Source organism: Plectropomus leopardus, chromosome 2 (genome assembly GCF_026936395.1).
Source record: "Plectropomus leopardus strain MGB_pleo_1.0 chromosome 2, ASM2693639v1, whole genome shotgun sequence".
Taxonomy (NCBI): Eukaryota; Metazoa; Chordata; class Actinopteri; order Perciformes; family Serranidae; genus Plectropomus; species Plectropomus leopardus.
The window spans coordinates 28095133-28114338 of record NC_142177.1 but is presented as its reverse complement, the minus strand read 5'-3'; the positions used below and the strand labels follow the sequence as shown (position 1 = coordinate 28114338).

General features: G+C 37.2%; 1 protein-coding gene across 1 annotated transcript; it reads right to left on the bottom strand.

The window, feature by feature from the left end:
* Positions 1 to 70: 70 nt before the first annotated feature.
* Positions 71 to 19182, bottom strand: mst1 (macrophage stimulating 1). Its single transcript, XM_042508225.2, has 18 exons — positions 18936 to 19182; positions 16882 to 17026; positions 16019 to 16134; positions 15825 to 15939; positions 14912 to 15048; positions 14075 to 14195; positions 13838 to 13956; positions 9270 to 9444; positions 7941 to 8071; positions 7082 to 7184; positions 6198 to 6334; positions 6033 to 6065; positions 5828 to 5942; positions 5655 to 5732; positions 4377 to 4523; positions 4175 to 4281; positions 3730 to 3869; positions 71 to 1692 (listed from the first exon to the last, which is right to left on the bottom strand). The coding sequence occupies exons 1-18, from the start codon at positions 18982 to 18984 to the stop codon at positions 1531 to 1533; spliced, it is 2130 nt and encodes a 709-aa protein (XP_042364159.1). The 5' UTR covers positions 18985 to 19182; the 3' UTR covers positions 71 to 1530.
* Positions 19183 to 19206: the final 24 nt, after the last annotated feature.

Genomic DNA, 19206 nt, shown 5'->3' with positions numbered 1-19206 from the left:
TTTACCTTACGTCCCCACATTTAGAATTTATAAGAACTGGCTAAACATCCAATAAATGTCGTGAAACACATTATAAAGTAGTTGTAAGCAGTGTTTATTAATGTATTTGTGAGCAACTACAACTCCTCTTGTGGTCACCCAGAAGTAGAGGCTGCTGTTAACACAGATAAAGAGTGACAACATAATAAAAAAAACTGATACTCGAAAGGCACTTGGAGTGTGCAGACCAAATCTATTTTGCAATGTTAATGAAATTTTAAAAAATGATTTGTGATTCTGCCCTCACATTCTGATCTGATCCAAAATTTAATGGGTTGTTTCTTGACCCATCCTGCACCTTTCTATCAAGTTTCATGAAAATTGGGCCAATAGTTTTTCTGTAATCCTGTTGATAAACAAACAAACCGAAAAAACCCCACAAAAAAAACTACGTGTCAGAGGTAATAATGTAAAATATGTATTCATATGAGAAGTTATAATTGTTGACAAATGTTGTACTTTAATAAACACTTGAAATGTATTTAAATTTGCTTACTACTGCAGTGTGTTATAAAACATCTATTTAATGTTTATATTAATGCTAAATATGGAACTTCTTGAAAGGTTTACTTACATTTTTATGAAAAATCTCTATATTGTTTTGCATCTCAGAGAACATGATGATATTTTGAGATGATGTTTCCTGCTTATTCTGTTTGATGTCTGGCAGCTTGCAAGCACTTTTTGTCTTTATGCCAATTTATAGAGCACTTAATGTTTGCAACTCTGGCTGAAAATATTTACTAAATATAAATGCAGCTAAAAATGTATTTAACCCTATTTAACCCATTGAAACTTAAGCAAATTCAGCTTGATGTGTTTCAAGAACATGCAAAGGTAATGAGCAACTTAAGAAGAAATGACCTCAAAATTTGTAAGAAATTAGTAAAAAAAGTACAAGAAACTTACTTGATTTTTTTTTTAAAGCAAAGTAATAAAAGGAAGAGGAAGAAACAAAGAGAAATGACCTGAACTAAAAAAAAAAAAAAAAAAAAATTAATCCTATAACATAATTTTAAATAAATAATTATGATAATTACAAATAGAACTTTCTGGACATTTTTCCCGAGCCTGTGAAAAAAGAATCAAAATCTATTAATTTTTTTGCAAAGTTGTTCACTGCCTTTTCCCCATGTTTTAAAAAAAATCAAACGAATTTGCTCGTGTTTCAAAGGTTTACATACTTGTGAAAGCCTCTGAACGCAGCCCAAGGAAAGTGATGTCGATCCAGGTGTCAAAGGGTTAAAGCATATGTACTGTGACCAATTACTGTGCTGCCTTTACATTTTCTCCCTGAATGAACACATCTTTTTTTATAGTCTTGTTGTAACTGGAATAATAAAATCTGACTATAAATGTCAAAGTAATTACATTTTGTAATGTAAAGGATACATCTGAGAAGCAAGGAACGTAAATGGTTAAGTGATTAACTGGTTTTGGGGGCTTTTAAAGCAGATTTGATATGTCCCTGTTGGATGGCAGTCTCTGTCTCTAAGCCATCTCCATGACCTTCTTGATCCAGTCCACGTACACAGAGACTCGGATGAAGATGTTGGGCTGCCCTGGGTGTCCACAGCGCCTCATGGGGATGATGACACCCTCGAGTACCCAGCAGTCCCTGTTCTGACACGCCAGAGGGCCGCCGTAGTCTCTCTGCAGACACACAGGAACGACACTCTGGAGTCATTATTTGTCTCTGTTATGACTGACTGTCACTGCTGAGGATGGAAACATCTTGCAGTCACATCTTGTCCAGTCCACCTCCATTATCCACATGTTGAATGTGTTTGATTTATAGGAACATATAAATAGCTGTACGCTCTTTACTTCAAGGGATCTTCATCATCAAAAGAGTTTCTTCACCACCAGTACTTGAGTGTTATTTCTCAGCGCTTAAAGGAGCTGTATGCGACATGCGGAGCATATCTATGATCCAGAGTGAGGGCGCGATTGTCTGCATATGGCTCTCAACATGGTGGTGGCTGAACCAGCGGCTAGCAGATAATAGTGCTAACTCCATAAACACCGCTAACAACAGCAACAATACTGACATAAGCACCCAGGGACAGTGTCAGGCTTTGAAGCGAATTTCACATAGTGGTCAAAAGCAGAATTACAACTTCCTGTCATGTCCTGCAAGTCATGGGTGCCATGAGGCCCAAAAGACTTTTCCCGCAGACGTACATTGTGAAAGAGACATCTATAAATCAGTGGATACATTTTTTGATCTCATAACCTCTGTGAATTGACTCGTTTCGCTATTGGGATTTGATTAATTTGCTCTGATTCCATCTCCAAAGTCTAGAGTAGCTGCACAATTACATCACTTTATTCCCATTCAAGTTGGTGGAAGGCTAAACCAGAAAATAGCCGCTCAGCTAACTCATAAATCAAGATTTTTTGACTTCATGCACCACTACTTTGGGGCCCGCCCCCAACCTGTATCAAGTTCTCTTTATACATCCATGTGTGACAGAGCTAATGGTGTTACCCACTGGGGAAACCACAGGGTCGGTGGCATGCTTCTGCAACAACACTGCTCCACCACAGTGCATTAGGACAACGATGTCAGCAGTAACTGCCATATTAACATGTTGCATATTGGTGGCAATTAGCTCGCCACACACTGTATTTCACATGCTCTAAGATGCACACATGGCCAGACCCTCTACCACAACAAAGAGATAAGCTTGGATTTCAACACACAGAGGTGACTTCATTCTCTGCTCAAAATGCCATTACACCACTATATATTTACTTGATAAATAATTATTTGCTTTTTTTCCCTGTGTTTGCCTTGCTCATTAAAAGTAGCAGCTAGTGGGGATATACAGAGGTTGTATCCTCGCCGCAGTGGTTCAATTCTGGCCTCGACCCTTTGCTGCATGTCGCCCCCTCTCTCTCTCCTCCTTTCACGCTTAAAGTGTCCTGTCCATTAAAGGCAAAAAAAGCCCCAAAAAATTATCTTAAAAAAAAAAAGTTGCAGCTAGTTCGACACTTTGGTCAAAATCATTGTTTTCTTTTTTTTAGCTGTCAGTTAGATGAGAAGATTGGTACTACTCTGAAGTCTGTACCCAGCAGTCTGTTGGCTTATTTTAACATAAAAAATGGAAACACAGAAATTGCCTGACTCTGTTTAAAGCTAAGAAAATCCCCCCTGCACCTAAAACCACAATTTGTTGTTTTTTTAATGAATTAAACTAAAAAAGAAATAAAGTGTTAATTAGTGAGTGAGTTAATTAGTAAAGGTTTTAGTGGGTGGATTTTGTTACATTGAGACAGAACCAGGACAGCCAAGTTAAACTAAGTTAAGTGGCTAGTGGCTCTTGCTTCATATTTAATGTACAGATAGAAGAGTGGTATCAGTCTCATCTAACTATTGACAAGAAAGTGATTGAGCGTATTCCCCCAAATGTCAAAGTATACCTTTAATGCCACTGCACACTGCAGTAAATGTCACAGAAAATTGTCTGTTTCATCATGGTGACCTGGACGCATGCCATATTACCACAATGCATTTCTGTTTTAAACAGTCCAATAAAGGCAAAATGCAATCATAAAAATAAATGTTTGAAAAATAAAATAGTGAATTAAGAAACTTTAAGAGATCCAGGGTGGAAAAAAAGTCAGCTCAGAAAGAACAATGAAGCTTTAGTACTGTGCATGCACACTTTTTTCATGGACACTTACCTCACAGGCGCCCACCCCTCCCTGGAAGGAGCTCGTGCACATCTCATTCTCACGAACACGACCTCTGAAGTATTTGTTGCATTCCTTGTTACTGAGAACTGGTATGTGGGCCACGTTGAGGACAGTCTCATCTCCAGTCCCTTGAAAAATAGCAAAAAGGAGGAATTAGTTAGCAGCCAATGTGTTTAGAGAGATGGAGAAAAGAAAAAAAGGGAAGGTGGACAGATGTGGAATGGTTCTGGAAATAGCAATGCCATCTGTTGCTCAACGGTCTGAATAGCTCGCTCATTTGGATGCGACATTACTTCAAGGGCAGAAACAAGATGCTTGTTCTAAAGAAGTCATCTATTATCAATTACTGCAAATGAAGCATATTGTAGTGGCATGAAGCGCAGCGTGTCATTAAGTCAGAGTCAAGTTATGATTTCCAAAAGATTATACTTGCCTCTCGTCTCACCCCATCCTGCGATCTCACAAGTCGTCCCCTCGGCTACAATGTAGCGCTCAGGAGGGAGGCAGATCTGAGAGACACGCTCATTAAACTGGGCCGGGCTACAAAGAGAAGAGAGGCAGAGCTAGATTATTTGTATGCCTGTGTGTGTGTGTGTGTGTGTGTGTGTGTGCTGGGGGCACTGGACAGTACACACGATTCCAGTTGTAGCATAACAAGCTGAGACTCCGAGGGGCCGCAGACGATCTTGGTCAGTGGGATGGTTTGCACGCCAGGCTCTCCTTCTTGTGGATCCCGATACAGCGTTCCCATCATGGCCGAGTACCCGGGCAGGTCCACATAGCTGTGCACACATACAGACAAGCACAATACAAGTCTATTTCATGTCCTATCCTGAAAAATCTGAAAGTCTCCAAGGGGAACTCAAGTAATTTAAAACTGCTCTTCCATAAAGGAATTACAAGAGATATTTTAAACCAGACCAAAGGTCTTCATACACTGGAGGCATATGTTTCATGTGATTAATACACACGTTAGCGCAGCGTTTAAACTGCTGGTTTTGTTATAAGCACTTACAGACAAAATGTAAATATTATGCAGTAAAAAGCCTTGGAACAAGGTTGATTTTTCAACCTCTGCAGCTGAAAAATAAAGCCAATGCAGAAGTCGCCAAAAAGGTGGTTCCTTGAAAGGCCACTTGACAGTGTTGTTTTCTACAGTATATCTGATCTCAACATTCATGACAAGATGTGCAGGATGTGCATGTTTTTTTATAACTCCCCTGTTTAGATTTTATCAAAGCTCAAAGTTACACATAATTAAGGACGAGGTAGCTTTGAGTGACAGGCTGTCTGTGGATAGTGTCCTTGGACTCAGTCCACACTCTTGTCAAAGTACGGTCACCTTGGGTAATTTCTGAGTCCAGCAATCCAAGATAGCAGCAGCCAAAGTGCCAGATTTAAGGCTTTAAAATGGGAGTCCACAAACCAACAGGTGACATCACGGTGGCTGCGCCCAATATTTTTATACAGTCTATGCTTTTGCACCACGAATACATTAACCCGCGTGTAGAACAGACTCAACGTTGCCACATCACAACAACGGCTGACTTGTTAGTAATTTGTGTTTCTCAGCACTCTGTGTTATTATGTGACAAATTAATATTAAAGTATTTTTACAAATATGACATTTTGAAATGTATCTGGAACCAGTTGTGGAGGATATTTTGAGTACAGCTCAAAATATCCTCCACAACTCTTATGTGGAGAAACGATGAATCCATGCAGGTAAGTATTTCACATTTATTTGTTAAACCCACCGTGTGTAAAGACCTAAAAATACTGCAGTCATACTACCGGCTCTGTGAGGCTAGCTGCAGCAGTGCTTTGAGGTAAATGCTAATATGTTCACAGTGACGATGCTAACATCCTGCTGATCGGCTGTGCTCCAAAACCTTGAAATAAATAAAGTTTACCAGGAGGAGAAACACTGCTTGGTGCTGATCACCCATCTGGGGTTAACCAAGGATCCTCCACAGAAATGGTTTCCTTTCCTGAACACAAGAGGTCAGAGGTCACACACTGAGCACAGCAGAGTGTATTTTATGCACTCATGGCCGGCTCAAACACCATCAGCCCTCACACTCACCTGTCTCTGAGGCTCACCGTCCACGGCGAGTTCCCAGGAATCCCATTCACAATACGCAACCTCGTCCTTGGGATGCGGTCGTCTCTCTTCCCACACTCGCTGAACTCCACCTTCTCTGCGTCCACAAAAAGGGAAAATAATATTCTAAAAAAAAAGGCTTGTCACCAGCATCAAAATGTTGCTACATATTCATTCAGAAACTTACCGACTGATTCAGTCAGGGACACTTTCTCTCCAGCTGTGTGAAAACAGCAAGAGACAGATGAATCGTTAAAGTCAGAACACAGAAGCTCTGGATTTATTGTCACCATTCAGTCAAATGAACTATTCTGAGGACGTTCAGAGAGACAAAGAAAGCAGAGTTACATACCGCACTGTTTGATGGCACAGTAGTCAAACTCAGTTTTGGGGTCCGTGGTGTAGCACCAGGGTCCATGTTGGTCTCCATCTGGGTTACGACAGTAGTTTTCTGTCAGGTTGGCATCGGGATGCGTCCTTGGATTTATCCTGGAAAATCACAGACTGTTTTTCAAGGCTTTTATTTGTAGTATACAATTATATTTTCACTTTTTTCTATTTTTTGTTGCTTTTTTTCAGCTCCTTCTATATGGTTTAATAAATGAATAGTTTCAAAAACACTTCACTTGAAACAGTGATCACAATGGTTAAAATATAACAGAGGTAAAAATTTTAAACAAAAAGGAAGGATAATTAATATTACACACACAAAAAAGGGTTGATGGTGGATAGGGGCAGGGAGGGGAGAGTTGTGTGGATACATATAGTGGTATGAGTATAAGTATCAGTATGAGCGAAATTATGAGAATGTCTTTTTTTGTGTGTGTGTGTGTGTGTATGTGTGTGTGTGTGTGTGTGTGTGTAGTACCAGTTATTTTTTTTTCACGTTATTTTTGTTTGCTTTGTTTGTTTTTGTAGGTATTCCTGAAGCAGTTTAACTACTATCAACTATTGGTTTGAATTTTTCCAGCTTTGAGAAGCTCCTCTATTTCTCTATTTCCATGCATTGCACTGTTGGAGAAAAGGTGTAATTTAAAAGCCCATTAAAAAAAATCAAGAGACTATTTTCAGTGTAAAATGCACAACATACTCAAAACCTGCCTAGAATTATGATGCATTTTGGATTTTGGACACCGATTTTATAAAGAGGCAACAAGCAGAGCTTGTTTTGATTGTTTCATAGATGACTGTTTTCTTCTCGGGAGAAAAAGTGCCTTTGTAACAATTAAATCGTACTTGGTCAGGTGAGGTGTGTTGACGTTCCATTTCTGGCAGGTGATCCCCTTACGAGTTTTGCGGACCATGCCTCTGTAGTTTTTTCCATTTTCGTGGTAGCAGTCTGTAAAAAAAAAAGAAAAAAAAAAGACATTGTTATTATGTCAGGGACCTTAATGCGTTATGGCATGCAGTGAAAGTGGGTAAAAAAATTATATATATATATATATATATATATATATATATATATATATATATATATATATATATATATATATATATATATATAGATAGATAGATAGATAGATAGATATAGATATAGATATAGATATATAGAATTGGAGACAACACTAAATCGCGGCTTTCTCATGCGGGGCCATAGCTACCATTTAGCCCTTTATTATACACATTTGGTTTGACTCAGCGTGTCAGCCCAGCGTAGCAGGGATTTACATCTCGATACACCCAGGCTACTCACTTGAAGGGGTTGGCAGCATGTTAATTTTCCCTTTGCAAGTAGAAATGAGCTAACAGTAGCCATCTGAGACTTCCAGGCCATTAAAGGCTGTAGCAGCAAAACCCCTCAGTGTATTGAATTGACCAAAGGTGCATTTGATTGCTCACAAAAGTAATTTTTCATTTTCAAAAGTGAAAGTGTCGCTTTAATTTTAGGAAATAAAATCTAGTGTTGTGTATCAAAATATCAAAATATTAAGCAACATGTTTAAAATTACAATAACATTTTATTGTGACTTGAGTAATGTGATAATATCATATTGTGGTGCCTCTGTGGATTCTTTACAACATCACCTTTATCCTTTACAGTCAACAGCAACATTGAATTCCTCTTTTTGTTCACATCTGATTTACAAGTTCATACCCTCAGCCTCTATGTCGTCTGCACAACGTTTGATCTGTAAGCACAGAGCGGTCCTCATCTCTGGCACAGATGTGAAACACCAGGGAGCCTCTGAGCCGTCTGGGTTACGACAGTAGTTCTCCTCCAAACCCCTGGAAGAGGTGCAGCAGCACACAGTCAGGCAGAATTGGTATGTCATAAAAAGACTTCCACATAACACACTTGTCCCCATATATTCACCTAAACCCCCCAAAATAAAACAAACCATAAAAAAACCCATTTACAACAAAGCGTTATGCATAAAATTGACACATGGCACAAAAACACCCAAAACATTTTAATAACTAATTTTCTGTTCCCCAGTCAGCAGCATTTAACCATTTTTTCATGCACCGGTCAATCTGCGTATTCTCAAAATATACATTTAGGTGGTCATTTTGGTTCTGGAAATGTATGCAAATGAATGCATATTTAATTAGACAATTAATCATTTGCACATGTTTAAAAACTTGCAAATAAAAAAAAATTAAATAAGTTTGCCACATTTTTACCCTATTCACCAATGATGTCTCCCCTTTAAATGCTCTATACTTACACAGGCTTATAATTTTTTTTATTATAATTTTTTCCAACCTGTAATTATTGTTTTTTTTTTCTTATTTATAAAGCCCATTGTCACAAGTGATTAAATGAATGTTGCAGATAGTAAAGGCAGAGCTCATTTTAATTACTTTACATACTGCAAAAATAATAATAAACTAAAATAATATATCATAGTTTATTTGTTGATTTATATTTTGCTTTAACAACATAAATTTGCAAAGTAACTAGTATGAAAAGCTGTCAAATAAATGTAGTGGAGTGAAATGAAAAACTTTGCCCTTTAAAATGTGGTGGGGTATGTCATCACTAATGCATAAAATGAAGACATACTTAACGGTATCTACTTAGCCTGTTTAATGTTTATTTTAGAGATATAAAAATTATACCAAAATAACATTCTCATAACACCCAACACTTCTTGTAACTTCTACAGAAAACGGATGACTGAAACGCTTGTAATTGATTTAGGCATGATGAATGATTACCAAGTCACAAATAAGCTTAATATTCATTTCACATCCATATTGCCGCTCAGAGTGCGACCCGCTTGTTAATCTGGAGTTGGCTGATTTATCATCGACTGTCAACTGTCAGCAGAGAAATAAGATCGCAAGAAATTTCACTGCAATGACATCTCGACATTAATATTCACGCGTGGAGCAAAGAGAGCACTTTCAAAGTACTTTTATATTTCAAACAACTTCTTCTACTCTGCTTTGTCATGAGTGATGTTACATCCGTACTCACTTGCACTCGTATGTGTTTGGGTAGAAGGGATGCTCATGAGGTTCTTGGGCATCCCACCGCTGACAGGGGATGCCTGATGTTGTCTCATTGACTTTGCCACGGTAATCCTCCCCACGGCCGCGGAAACAGTTGGTTGTGAAGCTGGAGCGCTGGCGTTTCTCCACCCGCACCTCAGCTGGAGGGAAAGAGGAAATAAAAGTGTTAAAGGTGAGGTTAGTTTATATGGTCCCACAGGACCCCTGGCCACTGAATGATGAGAAGGTTTTGGGAGTCATGTACTGTTATTGTGCTTCATTCAGAAAAAAAAAAGAAAGATTTTTGTGCAGAGTTTGACATTTCCAGATTTATCTGTTAAGGGGACAGTTCACCCCAAAATTAAAAAAGAAAAAAAAACATATATTTACCTGCTTGTGGTGCTAAAAAATAAATTAATTAATAAAAAATGAAAAGAAAACATTTGAAAACCTCAACAGCAATGTCTCTTTCGAAAAATCATGACCTGGTTACTTAAGATAATGTACACACTTTGTTGTGAGAAGTTTCATGTAGGAACTATTTCTACTGAACCACAACCCCAACTGTAACGACGTGCAGGTTGTCATGAGCCTCTCATGCATGAGCAGATGTACGCTTCCTCTTGCACAGTGATACAGTTGGCAGGTGTAGTTCAGTTAAGAGAACAGTTCCTACATGAAACTACACACAACAAGGTCTGTGGATTATCTTGAGTAACCGGGTCATGATTTATGTATAGAGACATTACTGTTGAGCTTTTTGATTTTTTTTTACACTTTGTAAGCCGAGTGCCATTTAGTTTCATTGTAATAGAGAGAAAGCAGACATCTCTACAGCTGATATCTCCAACACTCAGCAGCTCACACCAAAACAGTCTAGACTGATAAATAGCACTAATAGCACTACAGATAATAGGAAAAATATGTAGTTTTGACTTTGAGGTGAACTGTCCCTCTATGAAGTATACCGAGCATGATTTTGTGACATTACAAGTATGATGTGGGGACTCTCCAGCACACATAGACTTCTGTGCAGCTGTTAAACTTTTGAAATGAATAATATTTGAAGGGTTCATTTGAAAAACAGATGTTTCTGGGGGGGTTTTTTTCATTTATTTTGTTTGTGAGTGTGTCCAAAAGCCAAGGAACATCAGTCAAACTGTTTGTTTTGATAAGATATCGCAAAGTTTTTGAAGTTTTATAAATCATGTTGGTTTTTTTAACTTCTCTTTATTCAAAGGAATATAAATCAAACTGGTGGTTTATTGATTCAAAGAATGTCTCTCATCTGTTATCTGCAGATTAACTTTTCATTTGTATTTTCATATATTCTGGATTTTTCAGTGAGGGAGAAAGAGTGTATTTTTTTTTTAATCAAAATAGAAGTATAATAATAAATATAAGATTATGATTCCAAGTTAAGTATTTCTGTTTCTCAAAAACATGTCTGGAGGGGATTTTTAATGAATCAGATTTAACAGTCTTCTTTCCAAAGTAATGACTGCGTTAGAATGATTTCTATTAACTAAAAAGAAGTCAAAATAAAAAATCCATCTCTGTTTTTTCCCCTGACATTGAGAAGATCACACTGGGATTTTTTTTTTTTTTTTTTTGCTTAGATTCCTGAAATGTAAGGAACCCCGCTTCCTTGTATATATCAGTTATTTTATATTTCCTTTAGGCTCATTTTTTTAAAACTAGTGTCTGAATTGCTAAATTTTAATATGAGAATTCCCCCTATGATTGTGTTTTTTTTTATTTATTTATTTTTTTTAATGAACTTGAATACAACGTCTTTATCTCTTAAAAAAAACAAAAAAAACATTTTGAGGAGTGTTTTGTTTGGCTGCACCACAAGATGGTGCTATCTCATAGACGTTTGGCTGCAGTGATCTCTGGCCTCAGTGGAAATGCCAATGTTGCCAATGACATCTTGCACAACTTGTGTCGAAATTCTGGAGAAAACACATGATGACCTGCTTGGATTTATTTATTTATCTACTGAAGCTAAAAGTTCAGCATTCGAGTCTACCTTAGCTTGTCATTTATTAAATATAGTCCAAATTTCAAAATAGAATCAGAGGAAAAATTAGCCTAAAATGCATCATTATTGAATGTTATTCTGTATCAAAGAGACCACATTCACGTTCAGGACACTATTGTAAAGAACTAAAATTAAATGTCCCACATTTTAAATGATTGAATAAAAACATTGCAATGTACAAAAAGTCAACAGAGTACCATAATAGTAAAAAATACCTTCCATCATACCTTAAATATATTTTTAATGTATTTTTGCGAAATAACTGTATACTACTACAACTCCTACTACTCCTAATGAAATTGATACCACATTAAAAACTCAAAGAAACTGAATGAAAATCAAAACAAGCCATATAGAAACAAATAAAATAAAAAAATAAAAAATAAATGTAATTAACCTTTAATTAACCTGAATCCCTGTGAGACAATGCAGAGCTTAACGTAACACATTTGCTGCGTTATCAGAGAGAATTATTGGGGCAATTTTGAAATGTCTCACAATTTGGGGAGTAATTTGCACAAACACCAAAAAGGTGATTTTTCTAAATTTAATTACAGCGACTTAATGAGACTTTTTAATTCCACTGTGTCTCCTAACACTGCAGGATCAACTCAATTTTGCTTGTGTCCCCTGGATTGTGCCAGAAGGAACTAATGGCAAAAACAAAACAAGAAAAAACAAACAAGGAGGTCTTAGGAAAACGTATGCTACAAAACACTGTAATTTAACTTCTTTATGGCTGCAGCTAAAAATTCTTTTCATCATTGATTAATCTTTCAATTATTGTCTTGATTTATCTTTTGGTCTACACCAGGGTTGTCAAACATACGGCACACAAGCCAGAACCGGCCCACCGAAGTGTTCAATCTGGCCCACTGGATGACATTATCAGACAGAGCTTTCTCATCCCAACTTGTCAAACACTGCCGCTTTGCCAGTGAATCTACATGTCAAAATATGAAGCACGAGGTACCCTCCGACGTCAGTTTTGGAACTTCATGTAGGCTCATAGCAATGCATGCGTCTTTTCAAAATACACTTACATTTTCACAGGAAATTTGCACTTACATGTGCAGTGCTTGTTACATGTATACAGTCTCTTTCAAAAAAAAACTTTTAAAAAAAAGCACTTTGTTTTCAGGTTTACTTCCTTCAATGTGGGCAACAAAAGTATGTGGTTGGTTTAGAAAAAAAACATTCAATCTTGGCTTAAAATGAGTTGTGTGGCTTAAAGTGGTTTATGTTATGTAACACTTTTTGCACTTACTAAGGGTTTTTTCCTTAAGTCTAAATTCTTGCTTGTGTTGTACGTCGCTTTGGATAAAAGCGTCTGCTAAATGAAATTGTAGAATTGTAGAATTGTAGAACTTCACATGACATATGTTATGTAAGTTGTGACTCTACCGTAGCATGCTACACTGAAATAACTTATTATTTAGATAATAATGAACAGTATGGCTCCTGTGTGAAAATCTGACTTTGTTTCATTTTGTCAATCAGCAGCTTCAGTACAAAAGAATCTGTACCAGTCTTCTTTCTTAAAACAGTAATGTTGGAATCTCACTGAAGGATATACTTCTTTATACCAAAGGAAAGGAAAACTTGGAGATGTTTTTCTTTATAGATTATTATGCAATTATTTTACTGGTCCGGCCCATGTGAGATCAAATTGGAGCGATTTGACACCCCTGGTCTATACTTTCTTTAACTCAGAGATTGGGGGTCTTTTTATTTTTACACAGAACCAAGCAACAGCAGCTTCATGCTGCTCTAGTGTGTGATTTTAGAAAGCATGCTGGCATTGCAGAAAAAAAGGCGTGACGGCGTTGAAGTTTCACACAACAGCGTCAGCCTCCAGTGTGACATTTAATTGAAGCGTAGGCAACGTTTTCTAATAAACAACAATGGAATGACATGGCAATACGATCATTTACCATCAGAGAGTAAGGAGCTTTCCCAGTTTGCAGAAATTTACAGTTGCTCTTCTTCTTCTCTGGTTACCCACTAACTGCATCTAGCTGCTTTTTAAATCTCCCCCAGTGGGTCTTAAAACGTCACACCCATCCTGCCCATGGTCCACCCTGTCAGATGTCCCTTTCATAAAGAGACTGTTTTGGCGCAGTTACCACCTCCATTTGCGACTTATAGGTGAGATAACTCTACCGTAATCATTCCGTGATTGAAATTTTTTACACACAACGGCGAGGCGGCATAATTGTGTGACATTCCCACCTTGAGTAGTGAAAAATTTCAACCAACCAGTAGTAAAAAAAAATCTGATATATTCAGTTTACTATCATGGAGGACAAAGAAAAGTAGCAAATTGTCATACTATATGAGAGAATGGGATCAATTACAAAAAATATGCATATTAAAAGAAATTTGATTAATCTATTATCATAACAGTTGCTGATTATTTTAATCAACTAGTAATTTAATCAACTAACTGTTCCATTGCTACTCTGGTTTCGAGTATTTCTTAAAGTATAACTATAATAAAAACATCTTACTGCACTTGCTGATGTCACAGTTCTCCCTCTCCACCTCGGAGTCTGTGGTGTAACACCAGGGCACCGGAGAGGCGTCGGGGTTTCGGCAGTAGTTGTCGTCTAAACTCTTATCAGGATACCTGAAAAATACATGAACATTTTTATGTCAACAATAACAAAACAAAGGATGAAAACAGTTTTGATTCATTTGGCTGATTAGGCACATGAGGGGTAATGTAGTGATGAGTAATAGAGTACTTTTCAGGCTGGTAGATGTGTTGGTGCGGGTACTGCTGGTCCCATCTCTGACACTCTTTGCCACTCACAGTGTGGTCGACCTGCCCTCTGTAGTCCTCTCCGTTACACGTGATACAAACCTCTGCAAACAAAACCACAAACACAGCTTCAGAGTCAGAGGTGAGAGACATTACAACACACAAACATTTCCTTTTACATGTCCCAGAATATCCAAATAATTCCCTTGAAAGGAGCCGATGTACTTTCATAGGAGGATTCCTGGAAAAGACCCTGTAATTTGGCACTAATTGCGGGGAAATGGTGTTCAATTGGTATATTCTGTAATTACAACCTTCTTTAACCAAAGTAATCATCTTTTAGTCAGTGCACAGCAGGCAGCAGGTTAGCTGAACATGCAAACAATGTAAAAATTTTTTTCTGTGTAAAGGAGGACGTACAAATTAGTAATGGGAGTTAGGTTTTCCACAAAATAAGTGAGTATTTTGGGGGGTTTTATGGATTTGGGTCAGTTTCTAAGGAGTTCTTTCAAGGACAAGAAGTCAAAACCTGCTTATAAACTCTGCTAAACTATGAAACTATTTTTAGTTTTTATCTTCTATCTTCTTTATTTCTTTCTTTTTCTTTTTCTTGTATTTCTGTAAAAACTCTAACTAATAAATTGTAACTTTTAAACGAACTAAAAATTTAAAGAATATATTTTTTCTATGAAATTGTGTAGTTTGTTCCAAGCCTTCTAGAAAATTATAGAAAATTTTAGGGATCGAATAAATTCGTTCCTAGCACCCTGTACAACCTTTCCATACAACATGGTGATGAGTTGAAATGTGTGAAACGTACCATCTTTGCACTGGGGGATGTTGCAGCTTTCATAACGGCGCTCAGGGTCAGTGGTGTAGCACCACGGACCGATCCGATCCCCATCTGGATTTCTGCAGTAGTTCAACTCTAGACCATTGGTGCTTGTGGGAGTCCACCTGAGACCAACAGAGAGTTTTACAGTTATTCAGTAATTTTACAGAGCAGTCAAAGTGTTTTAGGACACAATGTCACATTTGCTTGTTTCTGTACCCCTGAAATTATTGGAAGAGTAACATGTTATAGCGCCGACTCTCAGCTTTAAATTGGGGAAGTTTACATCCACGTCATAATAACAGTGTGGGAAATGGAACCCTTTTTATACACAGAACCCCAATGTTGGAGGACGGAAAGTACACTATAAGCTAAAAACACACAATACTGGCATATATTAATAAGAGCTGCCACCTGTTGTTATTGACCAGATTGGCCAGAAAGCCAAGACTATGTGCTAAAAGAGGCTGAAAAGCTCTGCTATTTAGGAAGGATCAGCTTTTGCCATCACACAGCAGATTTAGAGTCCCACATGCTCGACTGAACAGGTTGAGAAATTCTTTTGTTCCTCAATCTGTCAACCTGTTAAATCAGAGCGGCCCAGCACAAATGTAAAATAAAGCTAACACACTCTCATTTGTATTTATTTATTTTTAAATCCAAAATTAGTCAAATCCACTTGTCAGTTCAAACTGGTTGGATAGACAGTTAATCATAATGGGGTGGCCACTCAGATTTAAAGGGTGGCACCGCAGGCCACTCCCTAGACACGCCCCCAAGCGTCACAGCGTGAAGCGGTCATCGAGCAAGCCTCCGTATTTGACGAGCTGTGAGTGAAAATACGCTCGTTCACCCAACTTTAATCTCCATCAAAGCTTAATATGAGATTAATCCGTCTCACCTGTGATCGTGAGGAAACTTGGACCACCACTGCTGGCAGGTGAGCCCGCTTCTCGTGGTGAAGACTTTCCCTCGGTAGTCCTCCCCTTTACCCACGATGCACTGTCTGACGTAGACTTTACGATAAAAAAGCAAATCAATCAAACAACTTATCCGTCACTTTGATCTCTGTGACATCATCAAAACGAGTCTTACCTTTCTTCTCATACAGGTCACAGTTCACGTTCCTCTTCACCTCTGCGTTGCTCCCGTCTCCCACCCAGGGCAGATGTTTACAGGAGACGGTCGGACGTGTCTCATAGTTGAACGCTCTGATGTTGAAAAATGTTGTCATGTCAAAACTTTGTACACTGATGGATGACAACCTTATTAACCCTTTGAAAACTGAGCAAACTGGTTTGATTTCGTTCAAAAACATGGGTAGAAGGATGTGAGAAATGTAACAACACATAGCTCAAAAACTAGCAAGAAATTAGTTTAGAAGTATTACAAGATAATGACCTGAAAATAAGCACAAAAAAGTTTAAAAAAAAAAAAAAAAAAAAACTCAAAAACAAACAAGAAAAAAAGTGCAGAAAATGAGAAAAAAATATATGTATTTTTTTCTATAACATAATTTCAAACATAGAATTAGAATGAGTATAAATATAGCTTTCTGGACATTTTTCCGGAGTATTTTGGTAAGTTTATAATAATTGCCCCTTTTTGAAAACTAATTTTCAGTTAATTTTCAAGTCATTTCCTTTCTCACTTTTGACTTATTTGTTGCGATTTGTGTAACATTTCAAGTTGGTCATTGCCTTTTCCCCCCACATTTCTGAAAGAAATCAAATCTTCTTTCTATTTTTTTGTGTGTTGTGTCTAAATTTGTTTTCCTGTGTGTGTTTTGTGACTTTAAATGTACAGCACTTTGTAACACTGATTTTGATAAATGCTATCTAAAAAAAACTTTATTATTATTATTTTTATGATAAATGTGTTGCTTTCTATTAATCCCCTTGAAGAATAAAAAGGCCCCTAAGCTGCTGTGTTAAGGTGGAGAGGTTAAGGTTGGATACCTGCAGTCTAGAGATTGTGAGCAGCGTGTGGCGCAGTCCTCCAGGTTCAGACCCGCTAACAGCGACACTCGAGCCGAGTTCCAGGAGGTGGGAACCAGCTCTCTGCCCTCTGAGCGCTGGAAGTCATTCAGAGGGCTGCGGTAGCCTGTTTATGCAGAAGAGAACAATAAAATCAGACTGACTGTCACGAGCGTGTCTGTCTATGTGTTTAGTCCAGGTTTGAACTGGAGTGCAGGTGCTCACTGGCACCAAGTGCAACATTTGGGCACGAGCCTGCTCACATATAACCTTTGGACCAAGACGCTGCTGCTGCTGGTTTGTGAGACCAGAGAAACACATCTGGTAACTAAAATAGACCATTGCTATTACTGCTACTAATCCTGGTATACATTAATGCAGTGCTAAAATTTGTGACATTATAATCCTAATACTCACAAAAAGAATATAACAGAAAAAAACTGATTGTGTTTGTGTACTTAATACGCATTTACCCTCTAATCTAAAATATATGATAAAACAGGAAAGTTAGACCCTTTACAATGACACCAACGATTACATATATGTGAATAATTAACAGTGGAGGACTTTAGCAATCTCAACTACATACTCCAGTACATTTTTAAGATACTTTATTTGAGTATTTTCATTTCTTGCAACTTTATACTTTTACTCCACAACATCTCAGAGCTAAAAATCGTACTTTATACTATACTTGTCTGACAGCTTAGGTTCTTTTTCAGATTACAATTTCATACTCTTCATGTCCAATGAAAACTAAACTACTAATAATAACTTAAATATCCCTTTTTTAATGTTGAAAGAATTCTCACATTTTTTTAAGCTAAATAAACTCTTTAAAACCCCACTTGGATCAGCTAGAAAATGCATCATCACAAAGCTGAAAAGGGATAGTACTTTTTCAGATACCGTGAAAACATTTTGGAGATTTGTGGTTCTCACATCACATGATGATCTTACAGAATATGATGCTTTGCTGTACATTAAACTACTCAGCACTTTGTAAAGGAGTTAAAATTTAAACATCAACAGCAGTGAAATGCGACATAAACATTAATGCAGCAGTAATAATAATCCAAAAAGATCATATACAATAAAAATACTACTAATAATACACTAATAGAGATAGTGCAGTACTTTGTTTTGGTTTTAAAATCATTTATTATTTTTTGGCGTTTTATTCACATTTTTCAATATGTGATTTTTCTACAAGTTTATTCCTTTTTTTCCTCTCCCCCTTTATGCCTGCCTGGTTATTCAGACACCAACTGTATTTCTGTTGTTGTGTTTTGCTAAGTAAAGAAAGGTGTCACATCGGTTTTGATAAATTATATACAAGTAAACTTTTTCATTATTATTTATTTTATTGCATAATGAGTTCTTTTACTTTTGATACTTTTGATACATTTGGTAAAACTTTATTTGGATATTCAACCCACAAAAAGTTTAAGACTATTAGTAACATTTCAGCAGCTGTTAGTTGAGATTCACTCAGCTTTTGCTGCGTAGAGTGAAAAGTTCAAGTTCAGTTTAAGTATTCTGGGAGTATGTGGTGAACTGTCACATAAACTCAAGATAAACATACAGAATAAAGCAAAACTGTTGAATTGTCAAATCTCAACCAATAACCTGTTGAAATGTAACAAATACTTTATGAACTAGGCAGACTAATAAAGTGTAAAAGTACGTTTTGCCTCTTTAAATGCAGGACTTTTACTTGTGGTGGAGTATCTTCACAGTGTGGTATTATTACTTGTATCTGAATACTTCCCCCACCAATGACATTCATGCACATTTATTACATAATTACCCTTGCAGGCTACTTTTTAAACTGGAAATTGGTAACTGCTTTGTAATTTGTTTTGTTGTTTACACATTTCTTCATAAACTCACAGACAGTTAATAAACATTACATATCCTAAATCTTATGTAAAATACACGATTTAACATTTAGACTAATTCTAACAACACAGACGATATATATAATTAAGAGACAATTATGATTTAAGACAATAATGATCACAAAACTTTCTTACCGGCGACCAGTCCGACTGTTAGGAGGATAAAGGGCAGCAGCAGTCTCATTGTTTGTGGTCTGTGGACGAGAAAGACAGATTTTTTTTTCTGTGTGGAAATCAGACTGAGATCTCTACTCTGAACTCTCTTTTTGGGAATTAAAACATCCGATCAGGTCGACCTGCACTGGGTAATATTGCTCCTACAAGTTTAGAGGGATGTTAGAAATCCACGCAGAAAATTCAACAAAACCACCCACAGCCGAGCACTGAGCCCGTTACTCAAACAGAG